Source organism: Panthera uncia, chromosome D1 (assembly GCF_023721935.1).
Source record: "Panthera uncia isolate 11264 chromosome D1, Puncia_PCG_1.0, whole genome shotgun sequence".
NCBI lineage: Eukaryota > Metazoa > Chordata > Mammalia > Carnivora > Felidae > Panthera > Panthera uncia.
In genome coordinates this window covers 69,295,148-69,322,521 of record NC_064808.1, presented here as the reverse complement: position 1 = coordinate 69,322,521, position 27,374 = coordinate 69,295,148, and the positions used below count along the sequence as shown (strand labels likewise).

Here is a 27,374-nt window from a genome sequence, read left to right as displayed (position 1 = left end):
TCTGCTAGAACTACTAAGTTGAACAAGTTTGCAGGACACAAGATCAATGTATTTCTTCTACAAATACAAAGCATTTCTATTTACTAGCAATAAGTGTATGGACATTGAAATTTAAAATGTATTTTTAAAAGGCATAAAACTATCCATGCATATGGATAAATGTGAAAGACAGGATCTGTACAATAAAACTACAAACATGTTGAGATAAATTAAATAATACCTAAGTAATCGAAGAGTTGTGTCATGTGCACAGATCAAAATATTTAGTATCTTCTAAAATGTCAGTTCTACCCAAACTGACATATAGATTTAATTCAATCTCAAATTCCCAGGAGCGTTTTCAGTGGAAATAAGCTTGTTCTAAAATTCACACGGAAAGGACCTAGAATGGCCCCAAAACTTTGGGAAAAAAAAAAAAAAGTAAGTTGGAGGATTCTCTATTAGAATGTAAAATCAAAAAGAATGACCAAACTAAATGTAGCAAGGGTACAGTAACTGGAATACTCACACACTGATGCTAAGGTGTAAAATGGTACAACCACTTTGGAAAACAATTTGAAAATTTCTTCAAAGGTTAAATATGCATCATATTATCCAGCCATTGCATTTCTATAGATTCATCCATGAAAACTAAAAGCATATGTACATGTAAAGACTTCTATACAACTGTTCATAGTAGCTTTATATACAGGAGTCCCCAAACTAAAAACAATCCAAATATCCATCAACAAATAAATGAATAAACAAGCTATAGTGTATCCAGTGAAATACTACACAGCATAAAAAAGAATGAAATATTGACACATACGTAAACGTGGATGGATCTCAAAATAATTATGCCGACAGAAAGCAGATCAGTGATTGCCTAGGAATTGGCAAGGAGTGGGTGAGGAAGGGTTGAAAGGAAAACATTACATAGAGATGAGTGAAAACTCTGGGATAATGGATATGTTCATTATCTTAATTGTGGAGGTAGTTACACAGATGTCAAAACGTTTTACATTTTACATATTAAACAACATCAAAAACTTATTAGTATTTAAAAAAAATACAAATGTATCATCTAAAGAAGGATAAAATCAGTAAGCAGTTCAGAAAACCAAAGTCCTAGTTTGGTAAAAGCAACGTTACTTTGGGTATGGGGACCTGTGTTTCGGACCTCTATTAAAAGTAGAGAGAGGGGAACCTGGGTGGCTCAGTCGGTTAAGCGTCCAGCTTCAGCTCAGGTCATGATCTAACAGTTCGTGGGTTCAAGCCCCACGTTGGGCTCTGTGCTGATAGCCCAGAACCTGGAGCCTGCTTTGGATTCTGTGTCTACGTCTCTCTCTGCCCCTCCCCTGCTCTCACTCTGTCACTGTGTCTCTCAAAAATAAATAAACATTAAAAAAAAATAAAAAAAAATAAAAAGTAGAGAGAAATTGAGGTGCCTGGGTGGCTCAGTAGGTTGAGCAGCTGACTTTGGCTCAGGTCATGATCTGAGCTCATGATCTTCATGAGCTTGAGCCCCCCCATTGGGCTCTCTGCTGACAGCTTGGAGCCTGGAGCCTGATTTAGATTCTGTGTCTCCCTCTCTCTCTCTGCCCCTCCCCTGCTCGTGCCCCATCTCTCTCTCAAAAAAAAAAAAAAAAAAAAAAAAAAAATTAAAGAGAAATTCAACCACCCTTCCCTCTCCATGTCCACACCTCATGGAAATTTGAAACAAAAGTAACACAAGGGAGGGGGGCCTGGGTGGCTCAGTCAGTTGAGTGCCAACTTTGGCTTGGGTCATGATCTCATGGTTCATGGGTTCAAGCCCCACATCGGGCTCTGTGCTGAGAGCTCAGAGCCCGGAGTCTGCTTCGGATTCTGTGTCTCTCTCTCTGCTCTTCCCCCCCTCCCCCGCTCTCCCAAAAATAAACAAACATTAAAAAAATAAAAATTAAAAAAAAAAAAAAAGTAATACGAGGGAAAGGTTTTTGAATTCCTAGCAACAGTAATCCAAAACATTACAATTACATACAGTTTTAAGGTTATCCTATAGATGTTTGCTTTTATGTCTTCTAAAAGGGCAAGTAATATTTTTGTAAAAATAGGTGGACCGTGACAGGCCCATCCATTACCTTTAGCTGGATAGCCTGGAGTGAGCGGGTCACCAGCACCATTCAAATTTAACACATTCCCTCTCTGCACTGCAGTTCCAGGAAGGTTCCATCCTTTAGGATATGGCTGTACCCCAGGGGCAAAGTAGTCAGCTGGATCGGAGTACAAGATGATGCCTATGGCTCCTGCTGACATGGCATTTTTAACCTGCAGGGGCAATGTGCAATCCATAAAGTAGTACTGGCAAATTAATTCATCTAAGTGAAAATCAATTTAATAATGTAAGGAAACTTAAGGCACTGCTTTCTGTCATGCTGTTACACATTCAATCCTTTATGTCTTGAATACAATTTCTCCCCTGGGAGAGCAAACAACTCTCATTTACTCTATACAACTCCAAATAAGCGACTGTCTCTTCTTTTAAACATTCCTATTGTCCCTAAAACTACAAAATTAATGTCTCCCTTCTTTCTGCCTCTTCTATTTTGTACACATCTCTGTTATAGGATGGGTCATAGTATTTTAAATACCTTTAAAATATCTTTCTCCCCTGCTAGACTGAGGGTGGTTTTAGAAAAGGGACCATGTCTTAATTCACTTTTAACTACCCACCCTCCAAGTCTGGCACATCATACAAATATTTGTGGAACTAAACTAAAGTTCTATACAAAATAGTTGTAGTGTGTGAAAAATTGCCCATCGTGTTCTGTAAACATTTTTTAACAATCCAAACTGAACACAAACAGGAAAACCTTTCCAAGCAAGATTCTGAATTCTTCACTATCAGAAGTATTATAGCAAAAGATAGATAACCATCAGTCTTGATTAACTAAAACACATTCCAATATTCAGAAATCATTCTTACAATATGAATGTGAATGAAATCTGTCACAACTTTTTTGAAGGCATTTTGATGATGGCTTTCAAAATTTTGAAAGAACATACATGTTGATCCAGCCATTCAATTTCTAGGAATCTATACTACAAAAGTCTTTACATAAATGTTCAAGTGTTTATGAACAAAGATGTTCACAATGTAATTATTTGTAATAGTAATAAATTCAAGCCAAGCATCTGTCAACACGGGAATGGTTAAACTGCTTATCAAGTCTTATGCATGCATAATACTTATATAAAGTATTATGCACCTATCTAGAATGAGATATTTACTTAATAAGAAGCCAGGTATTCATAATTAGCTAAGTACCAGTCACTATCATAAGTGCTTTCAAACAAAATAATTTCATCTCAGTAAGCATTCTAAAGTGATAGCACTAATTTCACTTTATATACGAGGAAACATTGGCAGAGAAAGGTTAAATAACTTGCTTGCAGTAAAAGATCTAGAAAACAGCCTAGACTAGACTAGACCCCATGTAGTATGGATCTAGAGTCCTAGACTCTTAGCCACACATTATACAACTTTCAATGCGTTAGCTTAGAAGAATACCTTTGTATTACAACTGAGTGAAAAAGTAAAGCTACATATACTGTATATCCTATCTTTATAAAAAAAATGTATAATATATGTAAAATTAGTACATACAAAAAGATATTTATATTTATATTTCACAGAATTTATATATTCTAAGAAAAGCTGTTAAGATTGATCATGTCTGGGCAAGGAAACTGAGTAATGCAAGGAAGTTTTAATTTTTCAGCTTACATACAAAATTTCCTTCAAAATTTTTTGAAAAGCAGATTTTGTTTCTATAATAAAAGTAATTTCCCTTTCTTGATATGGGAGGTTAACAAAAAAACAGGATTTCCTATGCTACCATGGCAAATAGGGGGAAAAAACTTTTAATATGTATATTGAGGTAATTCTGGAAAACATGACACAAGCTGATCATTTACATTTACAGGATACATACTATCCTCTTCCCTCTAGAAAAGCAAATGATACAATACTTTATTTCCTCTGAAGATTTTTCCATATCTTGCAATAACAATCTTTCCACTGCAATTAATGTTCATCTCTCTTTCCAGTTTGAAAAAATCTTCAGTTCGAGCATAGTTCACATATATAAGATCTCCCTGTAAGGAAAATAAAAAAAAAAAAAAAAAAAAAAAATTAAATATGTAATACTGCTATAATTAAAGAGAAAACCAAACAATAAGTTTGCTCCACCATACCACATCATCAAAAGTTAACTTTCGTGATTTGGGCTTAATAAACAGATCCATGCTAATTCTGTATAAGTTTTTAGAAAATATTTCAATACTTTGAGAAGTTAAAAAAAAAAAAAGCCAATATGTAACACTTTAACCAGTGTGTTCTGTTTTGAAGAGATTATCAGCATATACTGGGCCACAGGAAATAAATGTCATGTTATTTTTAATTTTTTTTTTAATGTTTGTTTTTGAGAGAGAGAGACAAAGACAGAGCGTCAGTGGGGGAGGGGCAGAGAGCAAGAGGGAGACACAGAATCTGAAACAGGCTCCAGGCTTTGAGCTGTCAGCACAGAGCCCCACACAGGGCTCAAACTCAGGAACAGCGAGATCATGACCTAGGCTGAAGTTGGACCCTTAACCAACTGAGCCACCCAGGCACCCCAGTTAAAGTCATTTTAAAAATCCCAGCTATGTTTTAAACAATCCCATTTATAATTACACCAAAAATAATAAAATACCTAGGAATAAATCTAACCAAGGAGTTGGAAGACTTTTACCGCCCAAAACTGTAAAATACTGATAAAAGAAACCGAAGATGACACAGAAGAAAGAAGACACTCCATGCTCATAGACTGGAAAAATATTAAAATACTACCCTAAGGAATGTACAGATTCAATGCAATCTCTATCAAAATACCAACAGCCTTGTCACAGAACTACAAAAAATAATACTAAAATTTGTATGGAACCACAGAAGACCTGGAATAACCAAACTAAGCATGAGGAGAACAACAAAGCTGGAGGAATCATAATCCTAAATTTCAAGATATACTACACCAAGACAGCATGGTACTGGCATGCAAACAGACATACAGATCAATAGAGCAGAATAGAGGCCAGAAATAAACCCACACTTACATAGTCAATTAATCTATGACAAAGGAGGCAAAAATGTAAAGACAGTCTCTTCAATAGATGGTGCTAGGAAAAATGGACAACTATATGCAAAAGAATGAAACCAAGATACTTTCTTACACCATACACAAAAATAAACTAAATAAGGATTAAAGACCTAAATGTGAGACCTGAAACCATAAAGCCCATAAAAGAAAGCATAGGGAGTAATTTCTTTGGCATTAGCCTTAACAATATATTTCTAGATATGTCTCCTTGGGCAAGGGAAACAAAAGCAAAAATAAACCATTGGGACTTCATCAAAATAAAAAGCTTTCGCACAGTCAATAAAACCATAAACAAAACTAAAAAGGGTGAAGATAGTTATAAGTGATATATCCAGTAAGGGATTAATATCCAAAATATGTAAAGACCTTATACAACTCTATACCAAAAAATAAATACATACATACATCATCTGATTAAAATGGGCAAAAGACTTGAATAGACAATTTTCCAAAGAACACATACAGATGGGCAACAGACTCATGAAAACATTCTCAACATTACTAATCATCAGGGAAATGCAAATCAAAACCATAATGAGATATTACCTCATATGTGTCAGATATGGCTAGTATCAAAAAAATGAGAAATAACAAGTGTTCACAAAAGGAAAAAGAAATCCTCAGGTACCATCGGTGGGAATGTAAATTGGTACAACCACTGTGGAAAATAGCATGGAAGTTCCTCAAAAAATTAAAAATAGAAATACCATATGATCCAGTAATTATACTACTGGGTATTTACCCAAAGAAAACAAAACCCGTAATTCAAAGAAATATATGCACCCTTATGTTTACTGAATCATTATTCACAAGAGCCACGGTATGGAAGCAGCCCAAGTGTCCACTGACAGATGAACATTATATATAAATAATGTGTGTGTGTGTGTGTGTGTGTGTGTATATATATATATATATATATATATATATATATATATATATATAATGAAACATTACTTAGCCAGAAAAAGGAATGAGATCTTGTCATTTGCAATAACATGGATAGACCTATAGGGTATTATGCTAAGAGAAGTCAGAGAAAGACAAATACCATATGATTTCACTTACATGCAGAATTTAAACAAAAATGAACAAACAAACAGACTCACACACAGACAACAAACCGATGGTTGCCAGAGGGGAGATGGATGGGGGATGGGTGAAATAAAGGAGATTTGTAAAAGAAAAAAAGAAATCCCAACCGTGTTTAATTTTCAAGCATAGTATTAAGTTAATAACTTCTGTGGTGTAATCTATAAATCTATGACAAAGACTATGAACAAAGGAAAAAAGCTTGTAAAAAACATCTATTGACATTACTGAATTAAAGATATGTTCAGTAGCTTGTCATTTCAGAGTGGCATCTACTTCATCAGGCTCTGATTTTTATGTATTTCTCTTTTTTTTTCTTTTTCTTAAACTATTTTTACACAGGGTGCTCATAGCACTGAATCTCAAAGTATGGATCATGTATGATTCGCCTTTTCTCCTTAGTTTTAGTCCTCAACATAGGCTTTAAATAACAAAGGGAGGTTTAAAGAGTTTAGTAAAAAAAAAAAAAAAAAAAAAAAGTCTTATTTTACCTCTGGCATGCCTTGGGCTGAGAAAGCATTATATGGTGGAACAATGTTTGTAACATTCTCATATCCATCTGGTGGTGGCTCAAGGTATGATGTATTGAAAATCTAGTGAGAATCGAAACACATAAAGTTGGAGAGAAATATTCCAGATTTTCTCCCACTATCAAGATTAAGCATTCCGAAACTAGATTCAATAATTAAACAGGTAAATTCTACTGGCAACAATGAAAAAGAGCTTTATCATTATTATCGCCTTCAAAATAGTAGCAACTCTGCAAGTTAATGCCATCTCAGGTGACTAGAAATTCCCATATAAAAACAGGGCTTTGAAGGTGGCATCCCCATGGTTCTCCTCCTCCTTTTCCAGTGACTCCTTTTCTTTCAATTCCATGTAAATAATATTTTCTGTGTTTTATCCCCAGTCCACTGTCTGCATCATTTTATACTCCCTTCCCGGAAGATTTCACTGAGTCTCAAAGTTTTAACCTTAACCAATATACTTATAATACCAATATTTCCAGACTTGTATTTTTAAGGGCCAGATGGTTATTTCAGATTGGATGTCCAAACTGAGTATGTCAAATTTTGAATTTATTATCTCTCACCCCAGGCCGACTTCTGGTTTGGCATTCCCTGTGATTACCAGCAGCGTCAGTAACCAGCAACCCATTCCAAACACTAGGAGTCACCCTGAACTCTGTCTTCATCTCCTGCCTCCAGTCAATCACTAATCAATTCCTACTAATATTGCTTTCTAACTGTTTCTTAGATCATCCCTCTTCCTCATTCCTGCTAACATCCTGATTCAGGGAATCATCATTTTTCACCTGAACTATTAAGACTCCAATTTGAATTTCTTGCCTAGTCAAGGTCTAATCTGAAGACAGCCTAAACTATCTAAAAAATGCCTCTCTAGTCACATCCTTCCATTGCTTAGGACTTGCAAATGGTATTCACTGACTGAAGTTGAATTCTAAGCCTCTTACGACAATGTATAAGCCCTTTTATGACCTGTTCCCAAAACATTTATCCTGGTTTATCTCTTACAGTGGCCCACTTCGTACTTTACATTTTTGAAATACAGAAAAATTTTAAGTTCCTCAATAATACTAAGCTAGTATAGGTCTCCAAACCTTTGCCTTAATTTTCTTCTGCCTAGAATTCTTTTACTTTGATTTTTCATGTGGTTAACCCCTTCGGATCTTTCATAACTCACATATCAGGGAGGCCTGCTTTCAGAAAGCCTTCTCTAAGTCCGTATCTGGCTAAGTGAACCTTTTCTGTGTAAAGAACCGAAACCATACTCTTCCTAACACTTACTGTATTAACTTAAAATGATGTGTTCCAACGTCTGCCATACCTTACTTAAAGCAAAGAGACCATGTTCCTAGACTTCATTCTGGCTTCAAGACTTAGCACTGTGCCTAACACACAGTAGACACTGAATAATTAGTCTGTAACCTATCAACTTTTCTAAGAAATATGAGTTCCACTGCACTATTAGCAAATTTCTATTTTTACTTGACCCTACATCCCAATTCACATAAACAAGTGGGGTCATAAAATACAGCAAGTACCAGCAATTCCACATCACCTCAATTCCATGTTCATCCATGATTGATATATAGTTGGCATTTGTCTCATTAGGGTAGGATAGGAGAACATCATAATGAACCAACTCGGCTGAATCCAGTCCAAATTTCTTCCACTGGGTTTGGATTTTCTTGGCAAGAAGTAAATTTTGTTCTGTTCCTGCCAGATGAGGGAGCTTTGTAAAAGAACTACAATGAAAATAAAATACAAGTGGGTGTTAAATCTATATTCAGACAATGTGCTAAGGACTGTTCTAGAGGTATCACTCATCATTTACATACTAAATTATTTCCACATCAGAGATTTAAAAAAAAAAACAGGTAGTGATACCAATTTCTAGGTATGCCAATAAAAACTATTTGTGTGTCACTATAATTTTCACATTATACTTCCCCAGAAAAGAACATATTCCATGGTAAATACATGTATGCAGCTATAAGAAGGCACCTTGGAAGGTCATGCCTCTATACCAGTGGTGCTTCTTCTTGCTGATCATCAGTAGAGGAGGACATTTTGGGGGAAGGGGAGTTCATAATATTTTCCAGAGACCAGCTTGGCTGTCTAACATATACTTCTACTAGAGTCTTGTCATATTTATTCAGTTGTTTATTGATTTTATTGAAGGTAAAGTCCATGCATTTTTTTTTTTTTATATTGCCTACTGCTTAGTTCCTGCCTGTTATCCAGCAATAATACAATACAGGTTGTTGAAGTGCATTTGGGCAATGTTCTCTTGGTTCTGAGGGTAAATGGGTTGTAGCATTTAAGTAGCCTCATAAAAGTAGTTTTTATATCGGTTCACTTTACATGAGTGTAAACCATATTTTTAAAAGTTTCAGTAAAATAATAATGCTTTTGTAAATCGGCTTTTTAGTCAACCATATGACAACCAAACAACAACAAAAAATATAGGCAGTAAAGGAAAGTTGATATTTACAGAAAACTTACTATATGTCAGGCATGTGACCAGGTACTTTCACCTGAGTTACCTCATTGAATCTTCACAACCCTTCTTCCATTGTCCTCATTTTGCAAATGAGGAAGCTGAGAGGGCAAATAACTTGCTCACAATTTCATAGCCATTAAATGCTGGGGCTAAAATATGAAAATCATGGGACTCCTGGGTGGCTCAGTCAGTTAAGTGTCCAACTTTGGCTCAGTTCATGATCTCACAGTTTGTGGGCTCGAGCCCTGCGTCAGGTTCTGTGGTGACAGTTCATAGATTGGAGCCTGCTTTGGATTCTGGGTCTTCCCTGTTCACTGCCCCTCCCCCACTCAAACACGTGTACTCTCTCAAAAATAAAAAATAAACATTAAATAAATATGAAAGTCATAGTTGTCTGACTTTGAGAAATAGTGATAATTTGAAATCATTCATATTATTTAACTACTTGAACTCCTTGTATGGCTCCCTGCACTCTCCATTACCACACTCAAACATGGCGTATTGGGTCCTTTTTCATCTGATTCACGCTTCTCCTTTCCATTTCCCATCCCTCTCCACCATGCAGCATTTGGTAGACTCATTTTCCTTCTGCAGTGACCACCTGTTCCCTTTGCACAAGATCTTCTCTCAGACATAAATACTGTCCCATCTACCTGAATCTCCCTCTGTCACCACTTCTTTTATTCCCCTTTCCCACTTGCAAACTACTCATCATCCATTAGGACTCCTCCAGCATCTTCTCCTCTGTGAAGCTTTCCCTTTATCATTAAATGAAAACTACAGGTTACAGACATTTAACATCTTACAATATGTTTTAAAAAGCATTATTGTGTTTATAGAAAGAAGCAATTTTATTTTTTTCTTTATTTGAAAGAAGTTATTTTATATGTATGAAAACAGTGAGGCTCAAGATATTTAATTTCTACTTTATATAATTTATTATTGTTTTATTTTCTACATTGAGCAGATAATATCATTATAACTAAGAACAAAATGTATTTCCTTAAATTAAGATGGAGGGTTGGCCATCAACTTCTGCTATCCATCTTTTAAAGAATTCACTGAAATGAAATACTGAAGTGCAAAAGTAAAACAAAACAAAAAGAGCATCAGTGTGTAACATCCTTTAGTTTATTTTAAAATTTCTCCTTATGGTCCCCAAGATGGGTACAGTTCCAGGCATAAAATATTTACACTGTAATGCTCAGGAGAAACAAGTACAAACAGGAATATCTATTTCCTCTTCTGTGTTTCTTTTAACAGAGGAAAACTTTTTTGTAGAAGATCCAGCTAAACATTCTTTTCGTTTCATCATAATAGGGTATATACCTCTTAAACGAATCACTACCAAAGGGAAGAGTTTTAATGATTGGATTATGGACCAATCAAGAGATTCCTGAGCTGGAAGGAAGTAACCCTTACTGAATACATGAAGGATGAGGAACACTCAACAGTCATCAGTCAGACACTGTCAACAAGAAAGTGGGTAGGGAGAAATCAAACTGTTCTTATTACATTATAACTGCTAATCCAATCTTGATCACCTTTCCCTCCTAGGCTCCTTCACTGATCATAAACCCTGTACATCCATGATCAACAATTTTGTATCCTCAGCCCCTTCTCTGAATGTTTGCTTGACTTCCTTGCTGTAACTGGTTTCCTCAGAGGACCCTGCTCACCTGCAAGTTGTTTTATTTCACATGCCCCCACATATCTCAGGGCTAGAAGATCTGCTACTAGTTTTTACTCTCCCTTGGCTCTTACAAATATTTTTCCTTTTTTTTCTTAACAAAAAACACGACTATTATAGCTCATACCAAAAGTTACCACGTACTACACCTTCTGGGTACTTGTCAAAATTGTCAAAACTTCTCATTCATTAGAGTGTTAAGTTCCTAATTCAGTGTTTTTTCACTCTATTTCTACTCTTGTCATCATTCTTCACGTGCAACTTCTGTATTCAGTTGGATGTAAAGAAAAGCAAACTCCAAAAATATAATTATATAAACTATTTATACATAACTAATCACCTTATGCTATACTACACATTAAAGGAAAATAGAGATAAACAAATTTTAATGGTCAAAAATATTACTAAGTTTTGCTTCTGAGATCTAACTTTCTAGGTGACTTTTTTCAGCAACTTCATAATATGCTGCAGACAGAGTTCGATAGTATTACATTATATCTCGTCTTTTAACTTACACAATTTAAATACAAGTATTCTGTCTCAACTGATAAGACGTTTTGCCTTTATATTGTACTGCAGGAAAAATAAAGACTGAGGCTCTCTTTAAACAACATGCATCCTAACTGCCTGATTCTTTTCCTTTATCTCTAAACAAGCACCTCAACAGACATTTTGAGTTTGCTTCCTAATCTCTAATGCACCTCAATCATAAATCAGCTCAAATTTGACGACAGTGTAGCTGTTTTCATTCCTCATTACTACAGCTTGCTCTAGTTTACCCAGAGATGAAGATGGAACTTCATGACCTCATTAAATCACAGAATTGATAAGGAGGAAATATACCACACTGCACACACTTTATTTGATTTCTAGGGTTTAAGTGGAGTCTCAGAAGGGGAAAAGAGAATCTGCAGAAAACTTTAAGAAACAGTGAATAAAACCTTCCTAAATTAGTGAAAGACAGAAGTTAACAAAGCCAAGAATCTCAGAGAGCCATAAACAGAATAAATTTGAGGAAAACTAGGCACATGGTAAAACTGCTCAATATTAAAGACAAAATGACATATGTTATATAATTTTTTTTTTTAATTTTTTTTTTTTTCAACATTTTTTATTTATTTTTGGGACAGAGAGAGACAGAGCATGAACGGGGGAGGGGCAGAGAGAAAGGGAGACACAGAATCGGAAACAGGCTCCAGGCTCCGAGCCATCAGCCCAGAGCCTGACGCGGGGCTCGAACTCACGGACCGGGAGATCGTGACCTGGCTGAAGTCGGACGCTTAACCGACTGCGCCACCCAGGCGCCCCTGTTATATAATTTAAATGACTGTAAAGTTCTCATCAGACGCCAATACCAGACAAAAGACAATGAAAAACATTTAAAGTTATGAAAGAGGAAGAAAATAAGGTCATGTTAGCAATCTATATTCAGGAAAAGTATGCTTCAAGAATTAAGATCAAATAAGGATTTTATACATAGAAAAAAATTACAGAATATTTGTTATCACCAGAGTTCATATTGCAGTAAATGCTTAAGAAAATTTCACAGACTACATGGAAATATCATAGCAAAACCAAAATTTTTCAGAAACAAATGAAGATCATTGGAAATTAAATACAAAATACTATTTTAACTCTTTTATCTTACAGAGAGAGCATAAGAGGAAGAGAGAATCTCAAGTAGGCTCTAAGCTCAGATCTCAGTGTAGAGCCCAAGGCAGAGCTTGATCCCATGACCCTAGGATCATGACCCCTGATGAAATCAAGAGTCCAATGATCAACTTCCTGAGCCACCCAGGCACCTCAGCTCTTAAATGAATTTCAATACATATAATGTTCAAAGAAAAATTGATAATTGTTTTGTAAGGTTAATATTGCAGTGCACATATGCTACTTTTGACAGCTATAATAGAAAGAATGATAGAGGAAATGGTGAATGGAAATATAGAAATCTGAGTTTTTCATATTGTATGTTAAGCTGTACCAAAAATAACTAAGAATTGAGAGAAGTAGGGTGCTTGGGTGGCTCAGTTTGGTTGAGCATCTCTTGATTTTGGCTCAGGTCATGATCCCAGAGTTGTGGGATTGAGCCTCAGGTTGGGATGTGCATGAAATCCACTCGCATGCTCTCTCTTTCCAATAAAAGAATAAAATAAAATAAAATAAATAATTGAGTGAAGAGTTATTGATGTATGATATAATCACTACAGCATCTACTAAAAAACCCAATGCAAGGACAGATAGCCAAAAGATAAATTGAAATGAAATAAAATTTTAACTACTCTTCCCACTACCAAAAACAGGTCAGAAAATGAGAAGTAAAGGAAAATAAACACAGCAAACAGAAAACAATAAATTAGTAGACCTAAGTTTTAACCATATCAATAGTTACATTATATGTTAATGGACTAAATACTGAAATTAAAGGGCAACAGATTACCAGAAGGAATATAATAGCAAGTTGCTACTATCTGCTGCCTACAGAGGACACACTTTAATTAAGATTATCAAAATGTATTAAACATCAAGTTGCAATTAAATGATCTCTGTTGAAGGTACATTTGAATTCTAAAGAAAATGATACATTAAAAGTAGATGGAAGCATGTAAATTTAAGCATAAGAAGGTTGACGGAGTAATATTTATACCAAATAAAATAGACTTAAAAATAGTGATCACCAAAGATAAGAAAGGATATTTCATAAAGATAAAAGGGTAGTTCTGTCTTAAGAGCACAACAATCTTAAGGTATATATGTCTAATCAATGAAATTCATAATACATAAAGCAAAAATTTACATAATTAATGGGAAAAATATACATTTTCACATTCCTAGAGATTGTGACTCCCTTCTTGATATAACTTGATCCCCACCCTGCCAAAATCAGTAAAAAAGCAAAAGAATAACCCAGATAAAGAAAAATAATCATGATCATATAGGTTGATGCAGGAAAACAACCTTTTGACAGTAACAACATCCATTCATGATAAAACAAAAACAAGAACAAAACAAAACCCCTAGCAATCTTGGAATAGAGGGGAGTTTCCTTAACTTGATAAAGAGCATCTACAACAAATCTATAGACAATGTCACACTTCATTATGAAACTGAATGCTTTCCCCCTAAGACTAGAAACAAAAAGATGTTTGCTCTCACTCTTATTCAACATACTACTGGAATTCCAGTCAGCACAATAAGGACAAAACAAACAAATAAAAATCCACATGTAAAAAGCGTATGGTTTGGAATGGTAAAAATACAATTGTCCCTATTTAAAGACGGCATAATTGTCTACATAGAAAATCCCAATGAATCTACAAAAAATTTCCAAACACACGGGTTTCCACAGGCCACATGAGGCAAGGCCAACATAAAAATCAACAGTGTTTCTATATATTAACAACAAATATGTGGAGACTGAAATTTAACACAAGATGACTTAAAATTTCTCCGAAGAAAATGAAATCCTTGGATATAAATCTAACCATACAGATCTGGATCTGCATCCAGAAAATTACAAAATGTTGGTAAAAGCAATCAAAAAAGACCTAAATAATTGGAGAGACTTGCTATGTTTATGGATTAGAAGATTGGACATGGGAAAAATGTCAAAACCCCAAACTGGTCTATAAGATTAGTGCAATTACAATCAAAATCCCAGCAATGCCTTTGCAGACAGAAGTATGTTTATTCTATGTTTTCTATAAAAGGGAAAAGGATACAGAATAGCTCAAACAATTGTTTGGAAAAACAAAGTGGGAAGAGTTATTGTACACATTGCGGAGGCTTATTATATAGCTTCAATAATCAAGACCATGTGGTACTAGCAGAAAGTAGACATACAGAGTAATAGAGAATAGAGAACCCAGAAATAGACTCACTCAAATAAGTCCAACTAATTTTTGACAAAGGTCCAAAGCATTTAAATGGAAGAATAGCCTTTCAACAAACAAATGGTGCTAGAACAATTGGCCATCCATAGACACAAGAATACACCTCAGCCAAACTTTACATCTTATGTAAAAATTAACTCTACATGAATCACAAATTTAATGTAAAGTATAAAATTTGGGGGCAGGGGAAAGAGGATAAAAGGGATCTACAGTTAGTCAAAGAGTTCTTAGATATGAACCTAAATGCATCATCCATAACAGGAACAACTGATAAACTTGACCTCATTAATTAAAAACTTCTTATCTACAAATGAGTCTGTTAAGACATGAAGAGACAAATAATAGAGTAGAATATCCGAATACCACAAAGCCAACAAAAGACTTTTATCTAGAAGATATAAAGAATTCTAGGGTTCCCTGGGTGGCTTAATCAGTTAAGCTCCGACTTCAGCTCAGGTCATGGCCTCATGGTTCATGGGTTCGAGCCCTGCATTGGGTTCTGTGCTGACAGCTTGGAGCCTGGAGCCTGCTTCGGATTCTGTGTCTCCCTCTTTTTCTGCCCCTACCCTCCTTACGCTCTCCCTCAAAAATAAATGTTAAAAAAATGTTTTTTAATATAAATAATTCTCAAAGCTCAACAGCAGAAAAACAAAAGAACAGCAGCAACAACAATAAAAAACCTATCCTAATAGAAAAAAATTCAGACATGAATAGACATTTCACTGAAGAGAGTATACAAATGATGAATAAACATGGGAAAAGTTATTCAATACCATTAACTCTTAGAGAACTGCAGATTAAAATCACAATGAGGTATCACTATATACCTGTCAGAAGGGGTAAAATTAAAAATAATGATAATGTCAGTGGAAAAGATAAAATGATACAGCCACCCTAAAGAGCAGTTAGGCAAATTCTTCTACAACTTAGCAAGGGGATTTATGCAAGATAAATGAAAACCTATGATCATGTAAAACCTATACACAAATATTAATAGCAGCATTCATCATAATATCGAAACACTGAATGTAAAAAATCTCTCCATGGGTGAAAAGTTAAACCGTAGAACATTCCTATGACAAATGAATAAAGAGACTGAAAGACTCGATATTTTAAAGATGCCGCTTCTCTTCTAAATTCATCTATTGAGTTGATGCAATTTTAATAATTTCTGCAGGGTTTTTTTTTTTGTAGGATCAGAAGTTAATTCTAAAATTAACTTGGAAATACAAAGGGCTTAAAATAGTCAAGGCAATTTTTAAAAAGAAAAATTTGTAGGATTAACTCTACCTCATTTTCAGACATATTATTAAGCTACACTAACCAGCACTGTGTAGTGTTGAGATATAGAGGTCAATAGAAGAAAATGTAAATCTAAAACCAAGCCTCACATATATGGTCAAGTGATTTTGGACAAAGATGTCAAGGCAATTCAAGGCAGAAATAGAGGTTTTTTTTTCTCAACAAATGTTGCAGGAATAACTGAATATTTGTATCTAAAAAATTGCCAACCCTTACATCATACCATACTCAAAAATTAACTTGAAGTAGACCATTGACCTAAGTATACAAGCTAAAATTATAAAACTTCTAAAAGATAGAGGAAAATTTTCACAACTTCTCATAGGCAAAGTTAGAGAGCACAGAGTATGAAACAGAAAACCAAAAATTGGTCAGCTGAACCTTACCAATATTAAACTTTTCTGCCCTTCAAAACCTCCATGAACAAAAAAAGGCCAGCCATACAATAGAAGAAAATATTCACAGTACAGGTCTGACAAAGGAATTGTACCCAGAATACATAAAGAACTCCTACCATTCAATAATAAGAAAACAACTTAAAATAGGAAAATATGTGAGCAGAAACTTTATAAAAGATATGCAAATGTCTAATAAGCATAGGAGATGATGCTTTACATCACCAGTCATAAGAAAGATGCAAACTGAAACCATAATAAGGTACCACTACATATATATTAGCATAGTTAAAATGACAATATTTGGGGCGCCTGGGTGGCTCAGTCGGTTGAGTGTCAGATTTCAGCTCAGATCACCATCACAGTTCTGGGTTTGAGCCCCATGTCAGGCTCTACACTGACAGTTCAGACCCTGGAGCCTTCTTCAAATTCTGTGTCTCCCTCTCTCTCTCCCCCTCCCCCACTCAGGCTGTGTCTCTCAAAAATAAATAAACATTAAAAAAAATTTTTTTTAAATAAGTAAAATGACAATCCTAAGTACTGACCAGGTTGTGGAAGAGCTGGTACACTCACACATAATAGGTAGGAATGTAAAACATTACAATTATTTTTGAAATCTATTTGCCATGTTCTTTAAAAGTTAAACATGTTTATCCTCCAATACAGCCATTCTAAGATAAATGAAAATGTATGTCCACACAGATACTTGTAAACTCATGTTTACAGCAGCTTTGTTCATAATAATCAAAAACTACAAACAACCCAAGTGTCCAACAACTACACATTACAGTATATGAACACAATGGAATACTACTCGGCAGTAAAAAGCAATGAACGGATACATGCAACAACCTGGATGAATTTCAAAATTATTATGCTGAATGAAAGCAGGCACACACATAAGAACGCATACTGTATGATTCCATTTACATAAAATTCTAGAAAATGCAAAGAAGCCATAGTGACATAAAACTGATCAGTGACTGGGGGGCACCTGGGTAGCTCAGTGGGTTAAGCGTTGAACCTGATTTCAGGTCAGGTCATGATCTCATGGTTCAGTGAGTTAGAGCCCCTCATAGGATTGGCGTTGTCTCTCTCTCTCTACCACTCCCCACTCATGTACTCTCTCTCTCTCTCTCTCACACAGAATAAACTTAAAAAAAAAAAAAAAAAAAAGATCCGTGATTGCCTAGGGCTAAAAGTGAAGATTGCATGATGTAAAAATTTCTGAATCTCGATTGAAGAAGTGGAATATTACACATCTGTCAATACTCTCAAATTTTAGGCTTTATAGGATGCAGTTCATTTTATGTAAATGATACTTCAATAAAGCTGGGTTTTGTTTTTATTTGTTTAATGGCACGTAAATGTCATGGTGACTGCCTTCAAGGAGTTCATCACCACTCCCCCAAATGTCACTCTTCTCCATGCTTAGAGGCTGGTGGATTTGCACTGATCCTTTGCTCTCATTTTGTCCTATCCGTGTGACTTCTGTTTGCAACGTGGGACAAACGTTTAATTTGTGGCAGACAGAATCTGCAACTTTTATCTCGCCTCCTTTAAATCTGAGTTTACAACCATCTAAGTCTTCCTGACAGAATGCGATGTTCATTAAAACTGCTTATTAAGCATGAAGAAGAAATAACATTCAGCTGCAGTCTAAAGCTACATGAAGTTGAAACATCTCAGAATAAAGCAACCAGATACTTTTTCTGTAGATGAAGTTAGGGAAGAAAAACCCACTCCTGCAACATTCAAATACATCGTACCCTGAGTGGTTTAAAGGGACATTTTAAGCTACCATAAATTAATGTGATATCACGTAATTTCACACAAAGTTTACCTATGTGAATATAACCACTTGTAATAGACTTCCCACTCTGCAAAAAAACGTTTTTAAACGCTCTGCAATAAACATCAAGACAAACTTACCGAAGAAATGATTTAATATTTTCAGCTTTCATCTCAGATACCAGGTTCCACCGCATACTTTGATGATAGCTCAGTGAAGTGGTGCTTTCTTTGAAAGGCTTAATAAACCAGCCTGGGGTGGGGCGGGGAGGTGGGGGGGTGGGGGGGTGGAAATATATACATATATACATGTTACATACAGACATAATTGTTTTTAGCTTTTATAAACACTAGAAGCCAAAAAATAGTGCTTGCATAAGAAACAGTTCACGGCAGGCTTTACAAAAATGTTCATATTAAATTCAGAAATCCTTCAAATTCTGCTGTGCAATGTAATTTTGGGTGGGTTAAAACTAGTTTTATGTGAGAGAGAGATAACTTCTCTTTCTACATGTTCTGCATCAAGGCGCGGGGCCTGTCTTTCTCATTCTCCTCGGGGTGGTCTAGTTTGTAGCACAGCGCCTGACACACAAGGAACATTCCACGAATATCTATTTAGTAAGTGAGGAAGGAAGGGCAGTTTTTGCAGTGCTGTCCACATTCCTTGCTAGTTTTGGCTTGTTAAGCGTGCTTGTAAATGAAACCATCTTTTCATCCCTGTGGATAGGTAGATAGTGACAGCTCTGACCTGCTTTCCTAACAGCTCCTGGCAGTATCCTCAACTCGCTGTAAACTTTAATGAATGTGGATTTCAGTCGCACTTTATTAGGAAGGTCAAAGTCATCCTACCGGGGTTCCAGCTGGGCTGAATTCCGCGGGGCTGGCCACAGCTCAGGGAGCCCCGCCAGGGCCTCCAGGCTTTCTGTGTCTCTTCCCTAGCATCAGAGCCAGAAGCGCCAGCCCCGCGCTGGGGACACGGGGCTCTGGGGACACGGGGCTCGTACTTACCCACCATAAATCCTGCCAGGAAAGATGCCAGCACCGCAGCCAAGCACATCCAAAGGTAGAGTCGGCCCCTGGACTTCGCCATGCCTCCCTGAGGACCGAGCTTGGGGGGCTGGCCAGAGCGGGCCTCTAGCCTGCAGACCAACAGAGAGCACCCCGGGAAGGTGGTGAGAGCCCGCCCACCCGCAGGCTTTCTGCAAAGTCTGGCCACTGACTCCACCCTCCCAACCAGGCCCAAACAACTCGTTGCCCCTCTGGTCCTCAGGGGGCCTTCCCGGGGAAAGAGGAATTCCTGCGAGGGGAGGAGACAGAGCCTTCCCATAGGCAGGCAACTTCCATTCTGTTGATCCTGTAAAAACCGGGACAGTCTGCTCTGGGGGGATGGGGAGGGGGTGGCTGCCGGGAAAACATCTCTAATTGTTTCCTAAATAACTCAACTGTCAACCTTGAAAATAAAACAGTTAATCTGCCAACAAAAATGAGTCAAGAATAGCAGAAAATTACAATTCCAAACATGCCTTGCTACAGCAAAACCATAGGCAAGGCAGGAGAACCAAGGAGATTAATGCTCTTTTATGGAGGGGTGGGGGCACTTGGGAGGGCTGCTTTAAACAAGTCCATTGGAGTACAAAGTTTACTTTGCAGGAGTTTAAAGTTTACTGGCTTTTCATTGGCTGAGTTATGACGGTCTCTCATTGGCTGAGCGGTTGCTGGGGGAGGAGAAAACCTTCCTTCCTTCCTTGTGCTGGGGTATATCCGCTTGCAAGGTTCATCTCTTCTAGCTCTCCTGATCTGCGTCTGCAATTGGTGATGAGTGGCAGAGTGTGAGAGCTTCCCTCTTCTGGCCTCTTCACTCCATTTTAGTTAAATTTACCTTTATTAATTTTTACATTTCTTCTCTTTGACCAATATCTCTCCTCAAAAGCATCACTGAGCAAGAGTCAGGTTTTCCATATTTAGTGGTTTTGTCCCTTGGGTCCAGGAAGGACTTTTCCTGGTTGTCATGTCCAATGTCCGAGGGAAAGTACAACATACCAGTCGGAAGCCACTAAAGACCACATGGTAACAGAAAGGACTTGGAGGCAGAATTCTCAGGCACTTCCCCAGTCAAGTCCATATCTTCTCAAAGTCATAAGCATTGGAAATCATCTCTGAAGCACTGAGCTAGCATCGCATTTTTCAAAACACTGTTTATACAAAAGTTTGACGGGGAACAAAACCCAACACTTAAAATAACTATACAAAGCAAAAGTAGTAACGTGACAATTCCAAACCGTAGGATTGCCCTCAACCAAGACTCTAGGTCAGAAAATAGCCAACGAAAAGGTTTATTGGCTCTTATTCCAATTTAGGGGAGCAAGGTTCCGCCTTAGGAAGGCAGAACTGAAGTCATGTATGTTTCCTGGAAGTCCCCCACTTAAAACAACCATGAAAGCAGATTAGTAGATACAGCAAGAGCACACTGAAAGAATTAACTGAGTGCGTTTTGGAAGGTACAGTACAGGTGTAAATATGAAGCAGTAGCTGATGAACTTGTTGCAAAACTTCAAAGATGTTTTAAAACGAACCGTTTGGAAGCAAATATGTTATCGATAATACAGATGTAAAGTTGTACATTCAGAAACCACGAATCTGAGTTAGAATCAGGAGTCAGTAATTCAAGATAAAAGACTTTTGTGAATTCTGAACCTTAACCCTTCAGAGAAAGCTCACGGATCGTGATAAGATTGTTTCCAAAAGGCCATAAACAAAAGAACAGGTTTCCTCCTTTTGCAAGAATTTGGGAAATGCAGACAGAGCATTTTCTTTCCACAAGAGATCGAGCAGCAGCAAACAGTGAGAAAAAGGGCTACAGGCCTGGTCTGGACATCTTGGGAAAGCTGTCTCGTCAGATGTTGTCTGTTTCGATTCAAATCTTTACTTTCATGTCACCACCAGCTGGTGTGCAGTTCCAGTCAGGGTTTGATGCTTTCTTTGCATGGGTCATGTGAATACAAGAATCTATTCCCTGGAGTTTAATGGCCCAAGAGTTGGTTAGCAGTTTCTGATAAGGGCTTTTCCAGTGAGGCCTTTCTGGAGGGGTCTATTCCAATAGATGAAATCTCCAGGTTGCAGAATATTTGAGGTCTCCCAGGAGTACATGGTGAAAAGATTGCTCTACCAAAGCATGGTTATTTTTAATAGAAGCAACTAGGCCTTTACAATATTAAAGTAGATCTCCTTTTATCAACTGTGAGTCAGAGGAGGCAAGGGCCAAGTACATAGGACACCCTGTGACCATCTCATCACTGTGCTACAAAGGATGAGGGTCTCTGAGTCCCAAAGGGGGTGGATCTGAGATTTAGAGGACCAACAGCAATGCTTTGGAGGTATTTGGAGGGTCTGTACAAATTTTGCCAACTAGTGCTGTTAGTGCATTTGACTAACCCTGAGGACGGAAGATGGCATTCACAATGGAAGTTGTAAAACTGTCCAACAGACTTGTTGAAGCACCTGACTGGTAAAATGACCTCCCCAATCACTATGAAGGTTAAGAGGGGTTCCCCAAGGAGGGATAATCTTTTCTAACAGACTTTTAGCCACAGAATAAGCATTGGACTATCTACAAGGGAAAAGCTTTGGTCCAATGAGAAAATAAACCATAATTACAACACATTTATATCCATGAGACAGGGATGCTGTATGAAACCCATTTGTGTGAATAGGTTTTTTTTTTTTTTTTTTTTTTTTGGTTTTGGTTTATACTTTGGACAGGTGGACAAGCAAGGTAGGTACTTTTTGCAGCCTTTTTAATATTTCCCCACCAACATTCCCAAACACTGTTAGTTTGTCAGTAGACCAATCGTTTAATGCATGTACAATGGTAAGTAGTGGAAATTCTAGGACTTCTGGCAAGGCAGGATTGTTAGATCTAAACCAGAGTTATCTTTGTTTGTTTGTTTATTAAACCAACAATTATTAGATTTCTAATATTTTTCCCTCTCTGAGGCCAATTGTTGGATTGCTTTTGTCAGTATTTCCAAATCATCATTTGAGAGAACATCTCTTTCAACAATGAGAGAGGTTTGGGTCTTGGTTTCCTTGAGATCAGTGTTTTGGTGGGAATATCAGTGAGGCAGTTTCCTTTGGACTCTAGGGGTCCAGTCTGGAAGGCCCAGGAAGCTTAATAATAGCCAGAGTTGCCTGAAAAAGTATAGTATCTAATAAATTTTGAAAGTGGGAGCCATTTTTTATTTTATTCCCATTGTTGGTGAGGAAACTTCATTGTTTCCATAACATTCCAAAGTCATGAGATACTCCAAAGGCACACCAACTCTCGGTATAAATGTGGTTTTACCCTTGGCTAAGGGTAAATGCATATAACTCCAACTATTAGGCCAAAATAGCCAAAGGGAAAGGAGCTGACTCAATGACTTCCAAAGGAGTTGCAATAGCATACCCAACACAATATCATTTTAACCCTTTAAATTTAACCATTAGTAGGGGCGCCTGGGTGGCTCAGTCAGTTAAGCGTCCGACTTTGGCTCAGGTCATGATCTCACAGGTTGTGAGTTTGAGCCCCGTGTCAGGCTCTGTGCTGACAGCTCAGAGCCTGGAGCCTGCTTTGGATTCTGTGTCTCCCTCTCTCTCTGCACCTCCCCCACTTGTGCTTTGTCTCTCTCTCTCAAAAATAAATAAAAAATGTAAAAAAAAAAAATTAAAAAGGAAAAGAACCATTAGTAATCCATGAAAAATCTGCACGGGTTAGAGGAGTTTCCTATAAATTGTCACAGGGAGTCAAAAGGTCATCTATCAGCATTAAGCGGTCACGTGGGATTTCCTCCATGATGGAGAGAAGAATAGCAGGACTAAAGGTATTGTAGGAGAAGGTCATATAAAGGAGCAGTTAGCAGGATGATGACCCAGAAGGGAAGTAACCGAAGTGTTGAGGGTGATGAGTATTCAGAAGAGCTTCTGCTACATGGAACACAGGATGGTTAGAGGATCCTGTGATTATTTCTCCCAAGGCCTTAAAACAGAAGAGCAGTAGCAGGAATGACTCTAAGGCAAGGGGGTTATCCCCATGCTACAGGGTCCAACTGTTGATTGTAATGCCCCATTGGTTGATAGTGCTCCCCGTATTTTGGGGTGAGTATTCCAAGGGCATGGCTTTCCCCCTCACATGTGAAGAGGGAAAAAAGAAGTTGATAATTAGGATGTCTGAGGACAGGGGACTTAATTAGGCTTTTCTTTAATGTCCCAAAAGCTATGTCATCGTGATCCTTCCAAATAATAGGGTCATTTTCAAATAAAATATATGGAGGTTGAGCCCCAAGAGAGAAGTTTGGAATCCAATTTCAATAGTAGACAGCCAGTCTAAGAAAACTTCATAAATAGCACTTAGTTTTAGGTTTTGGGAAGTTCAGGATGCCATGAAGCCTACCTGGATCCAAATGTAGTCCTTGTTCTGAGATCAGGTACCCTAAGTATCGAACCTGAGTTTGAGCAAACTGCATTTTTTCTTTGGAGACTTTGTGCCCCTTTGAGGCCAAAAGTTTTAACAGATGGATGCTGTCTTCCTGTGAAGAGGTGTGAGAGGGGAGCAGAGAAGCAAATCACCTATGTATCATAACAAATAGAACCTGCAGAAAACTTCATCATCCAAATCAGCCTTTAAGGTTTGTGAAAAGAAAAGACTCTCACCCTGGGGCATTACTGTCCAGATTTATTTCCAGTCTTCCCAAGTGAAAGCAAAGAGATACTGGCTATCATTATTAACAGGAATACGAAAAAATGCTGTGCAATTATAGTGAAAAAATTGCTTTCGGTAGGAATGTGTGTCAGGAATAACAACATGCCAAGGGACAACAACGTTATTTATTGTTCAGAGGTCCTGGACAAATCTCCATCCTCTACCGCTGCATTCTCTCACAGGTTAAATAGGGGTATTATAGGGACTAGGGGAAGAGAATAGGGACTAGGGCAGGGGAAATGGGGCCCTGAGCCTTGCAATCTTATATTATGGAGCTAATGCCTTAGAAGGACTTCTTTATTTGTAGGTTAATTTATTAAAATTGATTAATAAATCTTTATTAATTCTGAGAAGTTTTGAGGGATCCACCTGAGTCTTGATGGGAAGTACACTGGACTCCACCATTGTCATTTAGACATTTTGCCCATAAGAGGATGGTAGCTGATCCAAGAAGAATAAATGATCATGGTCTCCAGACTCAGCTATAGTGACATCAGAGACAGAGCAAATAAAAGATATCAAAGAGTCATTTACTTTCCCTGGTTGCTTATTTAGATTACTACTGTCAAATTCTAGATTTCCTCTTTCTGGGTGAAAGAAATTCCAGCATGATTATTTTCTAAGAAATCTTGGTCCAATAAATGAATAGTGGTGGAGGAACTAAGGAGAAGAGTGTGCATGTCACAAAGGCCTAGATAAAAGGAGAGACAGACAGAAAGGAACCTGTTGGCATTTATTAAAGACCCCCAGTATCTGAACTGTTTTCGTACTCTGAGATGGGGCTGATTTAAAGCAGTGGGGGTAAGCACTGGGAGTGTTGTTCTGGTGTCAATAAGGACAAAGAGAGAGTCATTCCCAAACTGGAGAGTGGTTTCTCTAAGCCAATTAGGAAGGAATACTGAGAAGAGCCCCTGTAGTTCCTCAGTGTGCCATTACTGGGAATGAAGAGGACATTGGAAAGACTGGCTAGGGGGCTGATGGCACCTGGAATGCTTAAATGTGTAACAATCCTTTTGTCCAATGTCCTGGCCCTTTCCAAATCTGCCAGAAACTAGGAGGTTTTTGGTTCTGTAGAGGAGCCTTTGATTTCCAGAACTGAAAATTGGAACTGTAGCCATCTTTCTTTTAGGTGACTTATGTGGGATATGAACAAGCTAGTTTGCCAAATTGCCTAAATCTGGAGTGGACACAGTTCCCCATTCCATCAAGTTTCTTTTAACTAAAAGGGAAAGATCCCCTTTCAGTGCATTAATAAAATTAAAAGCTACCCACGTGGATTCAACATTGAAACAAAGACCAAAACTTCCTTTACAGACATTTTGGAGTGGACTGTAATAGACATAAACAGTTTCACCAGGTTTTTGTGTACAAACCTGAATTTTGTTCTCATCAACAGGTTTATGAAAAGCTACTGTAATTGTTTGGTGGAGATTTCCAATGAGAGTTCCAAGTATTTTGCCAAAAGTTAGGGGTTTATTTTTCTACATCCCTTTCAAGATGTCCCCATTGAGTTAGTTTTATCCAATTATTTGGCCTGGCCCTCACCAACAGGCAGGTGGACTGATATAAATCTGAGAAACCAGGTTGCACATTTGAATAACTATGCTAAATTCTTAAGCAAACCTAAAGGGGTCCTCAGTCACTTTAGGAAACTACAGCTTAAAATTCAGGTCTTCATAAGAAACTTGGGGTTCATTCAGATCCTCAGAAAACTTAACTTTATAGGGGCTGATTTTAATACATTCAGAAGAGGAAGAACTAAGAAAGGATTCAAAGGAAAAAGGAACTTAAGCAAAAGGATTAGAAGAGAGAGGGGACATATACAGGAGGAAAGGCTGGCACAAAGGAATAGAGAGAAATGGTACTGGAGGAAGGCCCTGTGCACAGGTGTCTGGGTACAAATGAGGGGGAGGGGGAAAATAGTCCTCAGAAGCCATTTTGATTCCTTTCAATTGTTTGTTTCAGTTAACTTAGAAATAGTATTTCACAAAGAAGCAGAATTAGAATTCCAAAAAACATTTGGAAGCCTCAAGGTATCAATGAAATAGGCACCCCAGTTTTTGTTGTTTTTCTTTTAGCTGTGACTTTCTAACTGGGGAAATCAGAAGTTCCCCATAATGGCCATTAAAGTTCTAAATTGCTTTTGATTAAGTTGGTCCATTTAGTTAGACATGCACATGAGGAGGGACCACAGTTTTTAAACATAAAACCATCTGGGGTTCAAGAAGGAAGTGACCCTTCAAAGCATTTTGATGACTAGAATTCCATTTTTTTTTTTTTTTTAGAAGTGTTCTCTAAAGCAAAAAGCAAAGTTCCTAAATGGCACAGTTCCAATAGGAACACCCTGGTTCCAAAAAGGAGTCTCACCAAAGATCAGCAGAGTTCCAAAAGGCACAGCCTGGTTCCAAAGAGGAGGCATACCAAAAGCTGAACAAGTACTCTCAAAGACCCAGACCAAAGTAGATCCCAAATGAAGCCTGTAGAGATCACTACAAACACAAAGAAAGCAGAGACCAAATCCAGGAGAAAACTTACCCTCAAACTCCAGGGTCGGCAAGAAAGCAGTGAGCTCAACTGGCTCTTTGGGGTCTAGCACCTGTTTGCTCACTAGCCTTGGAGTTATTGGGGGGTCTTCTTGAGATCCCATATCTGCTCACCAAGGAATGTTAATCTTAAAAGTTAAACTGTCACTTATTTCACTAACAAATATGGGTTATTTCGGGAGTTGTAGAGAGTTCCAGGAGTTCCAGTTCAGGACACGCAAGCTCCCAGAGAACAAAGAAGAATGTTCTTTTCTGGGGGCGGGCAAAGGGGGAGGGAGAATGATTGCTGTTATAATCAAACAGTCTGTTGGAGTAAGCTGAGAGTCTGAAGTATAGTGGCTTTTCATTGGCTGGATTGTGACAGTATTTCATTGGCTGGGCTGTTGGGGAGGGATGACCTTTCTCCCTTCTGCTGGGTCAAGTAATAGGATTAGAAAGGTAAGTCTATCCCTGTTAGGGTCTGCAATTGGTGATGAGTAGTACAGCATGAAAGCTCCCTCTTCTGTTCTTCCCACTCTATTTTCATGAGCTTTCTCTTTGTTAATTTTCACACTACTTTCTTTCTTGTGTCTTTGCCACCTCCATTCAATTGCTGAATTTCAGCAGCAGCAAAGTGCATATAAGTACTGCTCTTCCTTCCCTGTTTATCATTCTGCTGCCAGATTCTGTCCTAAGTTCTAACTGGATACACTTGGGAAACATTTCTGATCCAGGCTGCTCCACTGTAACCTATTAGTTCCTTAACCCACGC

The 27,374-nt window shown here is 37.6% G+C and overlaps 1 protein-coding gene across 2 annotated transcripts in view; it reads right to left on the bottom strand.

Moving 5' to 3' along the window:
* NAALAD2 (N-acetylated alpha-linked acidic dipeptidase 2) overlaps window positions 1-26,839 on the bottom strand; it is a 67,842-nt gene extending 41,003 nt beyond the window's left edge. Inside the window, exons 1-8 of one of the 2 annotated variants that reach the window (XM_049653309.1) lie at window positions 26,616-26,839; window positions 23,772-23,907; window positions 19,352-19,482; window positions 18,485-18,596; window positions 8,328-8,514; window positions 6,737-6,838; window positions 3,991-4,116; window positions 2,100-2,286 (exon numbers count right to left, since the gene is read on the bottom strand). In XM_049653309.1, the coding sequence (XP_049509266.1) occupies window positions 2,100-2,286; window positions 3,991-4,116; window positions 6,737-6,838; window positions 8,328-8,514; window positions 18,485-18,596; window positions 19,352-19,482; window positions 23,772-23,907; window positions 26,616-26,727 (1,093 nt within the window). In that variant the 5' untranslated portion in view covers window positions 26,728-26,839. The remainder of the gene's footprint in view (window positions 1-2,099; window positions 2,287-3,990; window positions 4,117-6,736; window positions 6,839-8,327; window positions 8,515-18,484; window positions 18,597-19,351; window positions 19,483-23,771; window positions 23,908-26,615) is intronic. The other variant, XM_049653319.1, reaches the window with a different exon arrangement.
* Window positions 26,840-27,374: the final 535 nt, after the last annotated feature.